At 50.0% G+C, this 12,175-nt stretch overlaps 1 protein-coding gene across 1 annotated transcript in view; it reads right to left on the reverse strand.

Annotated features, from left to right (window-relative positions):
- FBXL17 (F-box and leucine rich repeat protein 17) overlaps positions 1 to 10,839 on the reverse strand; it is a 306,625-nt gene extending 295,786 nt beyond the window's left edge. The window contains exon 1 of the mRNA XM_075411650.1: positions 9,901 to 10,839. Coding sequence (XP_075267765.1) covers positions 9,901 to 10,671 — 771 coding nt within the window. The 5' untranslated portion in view covers positions 10,672 to 10,839. The remainder of the gene's footprint in view (positions 1 to 9,900) is intronic.
- Between the last annotated feature and the right edge of the window lie 1,336 nt (positions 10,840 to 12,175).

The following is a 12,175-nucleotide window of genomic DNA, read 5'->3' on the forward strand; positions in this document are numbered from 1 at the left end:
AACCCCCAGAATCAATACAGGCTGGGGGATGGTATGATTGAGAGTAGCGCTGCCAAGAAGGACTTGGGGTTGCTGGTTCATGAAAAGCTTGACATGAGCCACCAATGTGCGCTACCAGCCCAGGCGGCCAACCACCTCCTGGGCTGTGTCAAGAGAAGTGTGGCCAGCAGGTCGAGGGAGGGGATTCTGCCCCTCTACTCTGCTCTGGTGAGACCCCACCTGGGGTACTGCGTCCAGCTCTGGAGCCCCCAGCATAGCAAGGACATGGAGCTGTTGGAGTGGGTCCAGAGGAGCGCTCTTCAGTCTGGAGAAGAGAAGGCTGTGGTGAGACCTTATAGCAGCCTTTCAGTACCTGAAGTGGGTCTATTGGAAACACTGGGAAAATACAGCAGGGCTTGTTGTGATAGGAGAAGGAGCAATGGCTTTAAACTAAGAGAGGGTAGATTTAGACTAAAGCAAGTAATTTTTTTACAATGAGGGTGCGGAAACACTGGCACAGGTTTCCAAGAGAGGTAGTGCAGGCCCCATCCCTGGAAACATTCAAGGTCAGGTTGGACGGGGCTCTGAGCAACCTGCTGTAGCTGAAGATGTCCCTGCTCACTGCAGGGGGGTTGTACTAGATGACCTCTGAAGGTCCCCTTCCAACCCAAAGCATTCGATGATTCTACCTACAAACACAAATAGTAGCTCAATATTATTTGCAAGCCATTTAAAAGGTGTTTTCATTCTCATTCCGATTCAGATAGAAAAAACGTTTCTTTTATTTCTTAACTGGAAAGAGGAGTCATAAGATACTAAAGCATCAGTCCTGTGGGAAGTGGGCATGGGATGGTGAGGCAGATCAGCAGAGCAAATGAGTGTCATACAAGGAAACTACGCACAGAATTAGCATTTTATACCTGAAGGTTTTAAGTGCTACAGCATTCTGCAAAAAAAGAACAAACTGTAACTTTATGGCAGGCTTATAAATTGCTGTTACATTTATTATATCCAGCCCTTCCTCAGAAGTAGTTTCTTATTAATAAATAGAAAAAGAATGTCTGTCAAGAGTTACATATGAAGGTACCCTGTAACCACAAATGAACTTTAATCTCCACATCATCCTATAATGAAAAAAGGCCATCATGGCATTGAGATACCTGCACAGGAATACAGACTGCAAAACATGAAACAGTCCTCCCACCCAACTAACGAGAACATCAAGTACTAAGTAGAAGCACTACAGGCAATCTCAGGCAATGTGCTCAAGAAAATCTGAAAACACTGCAGAGCGTCCATAGGAAAACACCGAGATCTCGAAAACACAAAAACATTCAAAGACAAGACCAGGACTGTTTAACCAAGGCAAAGGGGGCTAACAAACTAGAAAACAACATTCTAATATTCTTTGTGGTGGGTAGGACAATTAGTCTGAAAAATTGTTAGGCTTCTAAACTAAGGAAAACGAAGCCCTGGAATGTAATACTTCCTAAATCACAGAATTTCCATCACTGAGTGGTCTTTAGAACAGACCAGACAATCCACTGTCAACAGTAACACCCATTACTGTCCCCTTGTTCTAGGGGATGGCTTATCTTAGAAGTTTTAAATATGTACATCCCTATAGGCTCCCTTGGCAAAGTGGAGTTTGTCAACTATTCCTAAAAGATCTGCAAATTATAAGGGGGGGGGTGTTTTAAAATAAATAAATAAATAAAGATCAATTCACCATCTTCCGCACATTCTTGCAAGATTTATCACTCCCAGCTTCTTCTTCTAGCTATGAAAACCTCATAATCTCATACATAAGAATCCTCGCAGTGCTGAAAGATTGTGCATGAACCCTCGTTTCCTGCAGGCCTTTCCTGGACCATCACCAGAGTCAATGGATGTTTCTTATTAAGGAATCAGTCAAACGTGGCCAGACAGAAGTGCGGATGAAACACTCAATGAGTGCTTCCTCCCTCCAGTTCTTTGTCTGTACTGGTGAACCCATGCATACAGCAAGGAGGCGGCTGTCATCAGCCCTCAAAAAATACCACCACCCCCAGTAAAGCAGGGAAAAAGAACTAAGTAGCAAGTGATAATCTGACATCTCACATGCCTCTGCAAAAGTGTGATTCTAAGCATTAGAAAAAGGTGACAGTCTGATGATTCTCAGCAATTCCAAGTTACTAAAAGCAGTAGGAAACTTGAATTCCTACTACCAGTATGAAACAGAAGACCGATTCTTTTAACAGTTACAAAAACCTCAGACCAGAACAAGGCAGTATCATCCATGTTATGTTTAGACGGACATCAGACTCACTCCAGTTAATACTAAGTAGGGATGCCCAGGCTGGCATTCTAAAATACTTTTAAGTAATATTTTCTACAATGGGAAATAAATATGCCTATTTGTGGAAACACCACCTTCACTTCAAAAAACAAGAGCTTGCCGTTCTTAAAGCAAGAATATAGCAAACATAGAACAGGAAAGACTGTTGCTAATTCAGCTGCCACTGTGAATACGAAAGACCTTAAATAATTTTTGTTCCAGCTATCTTCCTACCAAAAGCTGAAAGCCCTCACAAACACAGAAGACCTACTACTTTGAAACTGCACGAGATACAGCAACAGCAATGCCAAAACGAAAAAGAAGCCAGTTTGATTCAGTACTTTACACAAACAGTATTTCTGCACAAACAATTCTGGAAGAAATGTCTGAAAGCATTTGTGGTCATGTTTTAGGCCATGCTGCATGGACATGTTTTAGTCCACTTAACTCTAGCTGCAGGGACAAGTAAGGAGTGTACAGGTGTTGCAAACTGACTTCTTAGATAAACAATCATCAGAGTGAAGCCACCAGGGGGAAAAGCAGCTGCCAACAAAGCCGTTGCAGGAGTTCCAGCACGGACAGGAGTAGCCACAGACGTTATACAAACAGCACACATTCAAAGACAAGGCCTTGCCAGTTTTATTGTCTGCAGTAGCTGTAAGAGTTCCAACTATAAAAGGATTCTGAACAATGCTGTGTAAAACAAAATTCTCTTCAGAACCTGTAGTTGTTAAAAGAAGATGTATTGAATTACACTGAATGGAATTCAGTAGCAAAGCCTATACATACTCCAGTTTGGTGGCACATCATCCTTACATTAACGCATTATCTTAGCTGCTGGTTAAAATACTACACTAATGCATAAAATGCTACAAATCACTTTGATGACCTTCACCACCCTTTAATTCATTTTCATTCTCTAGATATATATTGATACTGGGGCAGCTTAGTCCAAAGTTTTAAACTGTTTTCTGATTCCCAAAACTGTATAAATACAGCTGAAAGCTAAAGCCATTCCTACCCCCAAGCCTGTTCATTTAACTCCTGTTTATAACACGTGACTTTCTGAGGGCAGTGGCTCCGCTAGTTAGCACATTTAATTCCTGAAAATTGTACTCAAGCATGTACACCTGCATCTCCAATACTCCCTTTTCCACCTCTTCAACTATGTCTAATCCCCCTTCCAAGCACCAGAGAGACGGGTGGGTTTTGAGTATCTCCAGAGAAGGAGAATCCACATCCCCCCGAGCAGCCTGTTCCAGGGCTCTGCCATGCTCAAAGTAAGTAAGTCTTCCTCATGTTCAGGTGGAACTTCCTATGCTTCAGTCTGTGCCCGCTGCCCCTTGTGCTGTCGCTGGGAACCACTGAAAACAGTTTGGCCCCATCCTCCTGACACCCACCCTTCAGATATTTATAAGCATTTATGAGGTCCCCTCGCAGCCTTCTCTTCTTCAGGCTGAACAAGCCCAGCTCCCTCAGCCTCTCCTCGTAGGACAGATGCTCCAGTCCTCTCATCATCTTTGTAGCCCTCCCCTGGACTCTCTGCAGTAGCTCCTCATCTGTCCTGAGCTGGGGAGCCCAGAACTGGATGCAGGACTCCACACTGGGCCTCACTAGGGCAGTGTAGAGGGGGAGGAGAACCTCCCTCAGCCTGCTGGCCACACTCTTCTTGATGCACCCCAGGATCCCATTGGCCTTCTTGGCAGCCAGGGCACACTGCTGGCTCATGGTTAACCTGTCATCCACCAGCACTCCCAGGTCCCTCTCCACAGAGCTGCTCTCCAGCAGGTCTGCCCCAAGCCTGTACTGGTGCATGGGGTTGTTCCTCCCCAGGTGCAGGAGCCTGCACTTGCCCTTGTTGAACTTCATCAGGTTCCGCTCCACCCAGCTCTCCAGCCTGTCCAGGTCTCGCTGAATGGCAGCGGAGCCTTCCAGTGTATTAGCCAACCCTTCTAGTTTTGTGTCGTGAGCAAACTTGCTGAGAGTACATACACTCTGGCTTTTCATCCAGGTCGTTGATGAAGAAGTTAAACAAGACTGGGCCCAGTACTGACCCCTGGGGGACACCACTTGTCACCAGCCTCCAACTAGACTCAGCGCCGCTGATGAAAACCCTCTGAGTTCTGCCATTCAGCCAGTTCTCAATCCACCTCACTGCCCACTCATCCAGCCCACACTTCCTGAGCTTCCCTAGGAGGATGTTATGGGAGACAGTGTCGAAAACCTTGCTGAAGCCAAGGTGGACAACATCCACTGCCTCTGCCCTCATCTACCCAGACAGTCAAGCCACCATAGAAGCCACCTTTTCACATACACTTGTGGAAAGCAAAATACTTCTTTATAATTCTGCACAAAATCTATTAGGACATCTTTCAGAACTTTATCATTGAAATAATGTCCATATAATACCTTCGCTTTCTTTACTTGTGTACTGGCACACCTTTCCTTCACAACTGTGCCCCTCAGCTGCGCTTCCAGCAGCTCATCAACAGCACAGTGAAGTTAAAGCTGGTTTATTAAAAATCAATTGCCAGCACCAAGTCTGAAGACAAAACCAAAGCTCTAGCACTGATCTATCAAACCCAATGCATATCACTCAATCTTAAATAGTCTTACTGAGCTAACGGTAGGAACAGAACACATGAAAAGGTCCCTGTTTATAATTATTATAGTAGCCAGGATCACTGACAGACCTTTTAGGTACCACACCTGCTCTGTCCACTCCTCCCTGCAAGTACAACCCTTCGTGATTCCTCACCTGCAGGACCATTAGCTCAGTAAAAACTATAAACATTAGGTGTTATCAGCTTTGGAGTGGACAGTGTCTGTAAAATATGCAGCCAGCTTCAGAAAAATGCAGTTACTTAGAACAACTTAGTTGCAGGGAAGATTCACTAAAAGACAATCAATTCTGTTTTAACCAAAACCAGGACAAAGTTCAAGCACACCTAGAACATCCCAGATAAGGACATCCCTCTTGCTGTTAAAAAAAGAATGAATAAATAAAAATCCCAACTCCTCACACAACCTCAGAGACAGGAAACCTACTTTGGCAAGACTTAAACGTTCTCACACTGTATCATTTTCCAAGTATCTCACCTAAATTTCCCTCACATCAAATTAAGCTTATTATTTCTTTTTATTTGACAAAGGACAGGAACAAGGTTGAAGTTTTTATCAATTCTCTCGTAACAGAAAAGTGCATCTCAATCTTCTTTCTGAACTGAAGAGTCATTCAGTTTGAGTAGTACCTTCCAACTATCATCACAGGCCACGTTTCCACGACCTCTAGCTCTCCTTTGACAGCTCTCCAATTTGTCTGTGGGTTTTCCAAGGAGACCCCAGTGCCCAGAACCTAATGCAGTACTCCAGCAGAGGCTTAAGAAGCACCAAGCAGAGCAGAGAACTTCCTTTCCACGTTCTACATGCACAGTTCCTGTTACTACAGCTGGAAACGAAATCTAAAATGTTTGAATTGGCCTTACTACGTTGAGTCAGTCTGCAAACCATTTTACACGGGTTAACTTTTTTGATTAAACAGCAGCACTGCAAAGAGGTAGCAGGTACAACATGAAGATTTATTTCTGCTTTCTAGAAATAAATAGCAATGAAATTGCAACAGGCACAGATTTGTGATATATAGCACCAAGTTTTGAAAACTTGGTGATACATAGCACAGGATTTTGTTATCTTCTGCACTGCACACTTACAAACAGCTCCCTTGGTTATTTTCATTCATACACCTGTCTAGGTTACAGCCAAGCTGACTGATCTATAATTCCTTAGTTCCCCCTACAGTTTGAAGGGAATGGATTTACATTACACTTTCATCAACGGTAATCACCCTCATCTACAGAACTCAAAATTTTGTCCACTCTGTAACACTTTTTTCTGATACACGTTTCAGTGACCAAATGAAAAGCAAAACAACCTATAAACTTGTTTGATTTGTAGAGGTTCTTTTGTGCCCCCATGCTGATACAGAGACCTCTACTCCAGCCAGGGGAACCGGATCATCGTGGCACACTGCGTAAGAACCTCACGATTCAGCAGGGCCCATTTGATGATCCGCAGGCCAAGTTCACTCTGACAAACCCTTCCATCCAGCCCTGTATTCTTCACTTAGGGGAGACTTAACAACTGTTTAACAACAGAACAGCACCTGAACAGCCCACACCAGCCACCTCTACGTGGCTGTTTTAGTTTGGCCTGGATAAATGCCAGGTGCTCACCACAACCGCTCCATCACACCCCTCCTCAGCTGGACAGGGGAGAGGAAATGAGATGACAGGCTTGAGGGTCGAGACAAGGACAGGGAGAGATCACTCACCAATTACCGTCACTGACAAAACACACTGAGCTTGGGGAGAAAAGGGAGTTTAATTCATCACCAATCAAATCAGAGTAGGATAGTGAGAAATAAATCCAGACCTTAACACACCTTCCCCCCACCCCTCCCTTCTTCCCAGGCTCAGCTTCATTCCCGTTTCTCTTCCTCCTCCCCCCAAGCGGCGCAGGGGGATGGGGAATGGGGGTTACGGTCAGTCCATCACACGTAGTCTCTGCCGCTGCTTCCTCCTCAGGGCGAGGAGGACTTCTCACACTCTGCCCCTGCTACAGAGTGAAGGTTCCTTTCATGGGAGACAGTTCTCCACAAACTGCTCCAACGTGAGTCCTTCCCAGGGTCAGCAGCTCTTCACAAGCTGCTCCAGCGTGGGCTCCCCACAGGGTCACAGCCACCTTCGGACATCCACCTGCTCCGGCATGGGGTCCCTTCCACGGGCTGCAGGTGGATATCTGCTCCACCATGAACCTCCATGGGCTGCAGGGGCACAGTCTGCCTCACCACTGTGTTCATCACAAGTTGCAGGGGAAGGCTCTCTGCTCCGACATTTTGGGCACCTCCTCCTGCTCCTTCTTCACTGACCTTGGTGTCTGCAGAGTAGTTTCTCTCACATCATCTCACTTCTTTCTCTACACTGCCGTTTCTCCTGCAGAGGTTTTTTTTCCCTTTCTTAACTATGTTATCCCAGAGGCGTTACCACCGTTGGTGATTGGCTTGGCCTTGGTTAGCAGCGGGTCTGTCTTACAGCAAGCTAGTACCAGCTTTATCAGACATGGGTGAAGCTTCTCCTAGAAGCCACCCCTATAGCCCCCCCTGCTACCAAAACCCTGCCACGCAAACCTGTAACAGTGGCCAGCTACTACTTAGGAGTTCCTGCAGTGTTTCTCTGGGCTTGTCTCCAGCCCACATACAGACACAGAATCACAGAATGGTAGGGGTTGGAAGGGACCTCTGTGGGTCATCTAGTCCAACCCCCCTGCCGAAGCAGGGTCACCTACAGCAGGCTGCACAGGACCTTGTCCAGGCAGGTCCTGAATATCTCCAGAGAAGGACAATCCACAACCTCCCGGGGCAACCCATTCCAGTGCTCCATCAGAGGGAAGAAGTTCTTCCTCATGTTCAGACGGAACTTCCTGTGCTTCAGTTTGTGCCCATTGCCCCTTGTCCTGTTGCTAGGCACCACTGAAAAGTGTCCAGCCCCATCCTCCTGACACCCACCCTTTAGATATTTATCAGCATTTATAAGGCACCCTCTCAGCCTTCCCTTCTTCAGGCTACACAAGGCCAGCTCCTTTGGCGTTTCCTCACAGCAGAGATGCTCCAGTCCCCTCACCATCCTTGTAGCCCTCCGCTGGACTCTCTCCTGTAGTTCCTCATCTCTCCTGAACTGGGGAGCCCGAAACTGGATGCAGGACTCCAGATGGGGCCTCATTAGGGCAGAGCAGAGGGGGAGGAGAACCTCCATCAACCTGCTGGCCACACTCCTCCTAATGCACCCCAGGATACCACAGGCAGCCGCCACTCCTGCACTAGCACCACTGCATCAGGAGGTCACAGAGGTGTGAATCACAGGAAGCAAACACTAAAAACACCCAAGGATCTGGCTCCTGAGACTTCTGAGGGTGGAATCTCTTGTCCTTGTATTAAGGTTTGCATCTCCACTACCTCCTATGAAAAGTTTAGTAAAGACTTGGCGTATATTTGTTGCCCATCCTATCATCCTAAAATGTCACCTTTGGGGAAAGGAATACATTTGGGATATTTTATCTGTATCAAAACTCAGCGCATGGAGGCCTTTAGGCACCTGTGTAGTCTACTTAACAAGATGCCCTGTCAGAAATCTTAAGTTAAAAGTCCTGTAACAGAACAGGATGCTATGGAAGCAGTCAAAAACAGAAAAACCCGTAAAAAAACCCACAAAACAACCAATCCTTAAGTCTAACTGAGAAATGGAACAGGTGAGTAGGTTGGTTCCAACCGCTGGAATTAAGGACAGGCTTTCTCAAAAATACTGCAGCAGGATATGGACTACAGGGAGACAAAAGAGACAAAATTCTTGGGAGAGGTGGGAAACATGCCAACCTTCCCCCCCCCCATCAAAGTACAGATACACAAGGTACTGCGTCAATATAAAACAGAAGACCATACAGAAAAAACATTTAAAATACTGCACAGAGGAGATAGGCATAACATACTTTTAAAAGAATTGTCTTATGACCATTACAGATTGGTATTTTTGAGAAAGTGAAACTGAATACTAAAGTAACCACAGAAAAGTACTCATACCATTGATCAGAAAAAGTTTTTAAGCCATACTAATCAAGTCAGTTTCAAATCCTAAAACAACAGATTATCAAAGAAAAAAATATCTCCAAATAACACTGGCAAACAGATGGATTATTTTTTAGAAGAACTACAAGACAAAGTTTCAACTCCACAATCACAGAAGAGATGAATTCGGATATAGTAGTTCGTGATTTTTAAGTATTTGCCAAAAAGGAATTTGAATAGTGCCTCTATGAAATGTGATGTACCCTTACTAACGTGTTGACACGTACCCAAAAAAAACCCACACCACCACCAAGCAACAACAAAAAAGCCCAAACCAACCGAAAACCCCACAGAATGAACTTCATGTGCAAGGCAGACAGGTAAGTAGACAAGCAAAGAGTAATGAAGTTCTTTCTACACTGGGGTTGCACAACTAGCGGTGTAAGAAGAAAGAACCGGAGGAGCCATCCACTACCACGCCCTGGTTTAAGTTTAGCCACCTGACCCCGGAGCACACTGCTGCCATACTGAAACCCTATGCCCCAAATTTTAGAGACGCACGCTCGCATCAAACTACGGAAAAGCATCACAGGCTTCAGTTCCAGCCAGACTGGTCTTTTCAGCTAAGCTTCGGCCGAAGAAAGTCAGCGTAACTGACTAGATGAACAGAGTAGCTTAAAAAGGAAAGTCCTTCTCAAAAGTGAACACTGTTAAAGTAACCAAAAGACAGCAAAAGGGACAGGAAAGAAGGCGAGGCCGTTCTTTGCAGGCACGGAGCAAGACGTCACGAAACGCCCCCAAAAGCCCGCCTGCCTCCCGGCGAGCGAGGCCGGCTGACGGCGCGCCGCGGGGGCACCGCGCTGCCCGCTCCCCGCCGCCCCCCGGGCCGCAGCTGCCGGGACCCCCCGGGGCCCTCCGGCTCCCACCCGCCGCCGAGCCCGCCCCGCGGGGAGGGAGCGGGCCCGCCCGCCGCCGCGCCCCGACGCACCTTGAGGAGGATGGAGGGCGGCAGCTGGTTGATGTCCGGAGCCTGCGGCGGCGACGGCTCTCGGCAGCAGTCGCCCGGGTGCTCCAGCGGCGGCTCGCGGCCCGGCTCGCCGACCCTGTCCTTCTCTTTCTCCCCCTCCTCTCCCTCCGGCGCGGCGGGCGGCGGGGACGGCGAGGCGGGCTGCCCCCCGCCGCCGCTGCCCCCCGCCGCACCCCGGGCCGCCGCGCCCCCGCTGCCCGCCGCGCAGCCGTCGGCGGCGGGCAGGGCGCAGAGCTGCGGCTCCCCCGGGCACTGGCAGGCGGCGGCCTCGGGCTCGGCGGCGGCGGCGGCGCAGCGCGGTTGCTTGCAGGGCGGGCAGGCGGGCAGGCCGGCCCCCTTGCGCTTGCACACCATCTCGGAGGCGGCCTCGCCGGGCGGCCCGGCCGGCCCCAGGAGGCCCCGCACCGGCGAGGGCAGCAGGCCCGAGAGGAGGAGGCGCTGGCAGCGGCCCCGCGGCTGCCAGGCGGCGGGCGGCAGGCGGAGGAGGCGGCGGGCGGCGCGCTGCTCCGCGGCGGCGAGGGCCGCGTAGGGCGGCGGCGGCAGCAGGGGGTCCCCGGCGGGCAGGGGCTGCTCCGGGGCGGGCGGGCTGGCGCTGTGCACGATGAAGCAGAGCATGCAGGGCCCGCGCAGGAAGCAGCTCCGGCTGCGCGGCGGCGGCGGCACCTTCCTCCGGCGGCGGCGGTCCCGGTCCCGGCTCAGGCTGCTTGCCTCCTTCGAGAGCAGGTGGCCCATATAGGAGGCGGCGGAGGCGGAGCGGTCCCGCGGGGTGTCACCTGCGGGAGGCGGCGACGGGCGCTGTCATGCTGCCGGCGGGGGCGGCCGGTGGTGGGGCCGGGACGGGACGCGGCGGCGGGGCTGGTTCCGGGACGCGGCGCCGGCAGGGAGAAGCTTCCGCTACCGCCGCCCTGACCTCCCCCGGGGAGGGAAGGGGAAGGCGGAGGAGGGGCGGTGCTCCGCGGCCGGGCCGCCCGGCGGTGCTGCCGCCAGCGGCCGCGGCGGGAGGCGGTGGCGGCGGGGTGCTGGCCACGGCTCCTCCGCGGGGAGGACGCGGGCCGTACCGGCTGCGTGCCCGCCTGCAGGCCGGCGTGCTTGAGGGGGAGCCGGTGTCCGCGATACGCGTGTCACCCGCACGCGTTCCCGGACACCCGAAGTAGAGCGGCTCGGTCGCCGTTTGCGGGGGAGGGCGAGGGGCTCCTGCCCCCGGCGCCCGCCCCGCCGCTGTGGCTGGCTGCGTGCCGTGGCCGGGTGACCGCCAGCGTCGAGAGCCGCCGGGAGCGGCCTTCCGGGTGCGCTCCGTCGAGGCCTGCTTCCCGCCGACGCGCCCCAGCAGGTGCCTGGCTGCTGCTCTGCTGGGCCCACGGTCCGGCCAGAGCCCGGGCCCCGCTCCCGGGGCCGCTGGCCGGCGGCGCGCCTCGCCGTCGTGCTGCGGTTGAGACCCCCCTCCATGCCTAGCGAAACTCACCTGCACGTGTCAGTGCTCAGTTCTAAATTATTGATGTAAATTCACTTACATGTGTAGGTTTGAACACACGCGGAATTTTGTCTTTGGTGAAAGGTGTTTGGGGAGGGAGAAGCAGAGTTCCAGCTAGAGGATATATGGTGCAGCACTGCTACAAATAACAAAGGGCAGCGGAAGAAAAGCGCGGTGTTATATACTGTGGATCAGATGTTTTGGCCTGTTGCCCAGGAATAAATTATGTTAGGATTAAAATACCTGTGATGCTATTATTTTTCTTCGTTGCCTGTATTCTTAGTCTTCAACAGTTCAGCAGAAATATGTTTGCTGCGAGAAGAATGCTAAACATGCCACTGGAAAAAAGTAGAGCAATAGAATATCTGAATTTATAATGCACTGAGATACATCAATACAAACTGCAGCACATTCTGGCAAAAAATTGGCAAGGTCTTTTCCTCCATCAGATTGCAAAAATAGGTTTCAAGAAGAACAAACAAGGACAACACTAAAAGAAGACGAAAGCCCAAGTCAAGCCTTCAGACTGAACAGCATTCAGAATAAATGCTTGCAATGTCAAATATTCAAGATAAATCTCATCTTTGAATCCGGATGTGCAGCCTCCAAATAGTCATTGTGACATGGTCTTCGCTTATATGATCACATAGTATTTGCTGCAGAAATGCTGGCGACGGGACCTGGTTTCTGTATGTCACTTTCATGTCTGATAGTCTGATGTATATTGCCCCTTATTTTGAGATAAATACACCCCATGCATACACA

Source organism: Opisthocomus hoazin, chromosome Z (genome assembly GCF_030867145.1).
Source record: "Opisthocomus hoazin isolate bOpiHoa1 chromosome Z, bOpiHoa1.hap1, whole genome shotgun sequence".
Classification (NCBI taxonomy): Eukaryota; Metazoa; Chordata; class Aves; order Opisthocomiformes; family Opisthocomidae; genus Opisthocomus; species Opisthocomus hoazin.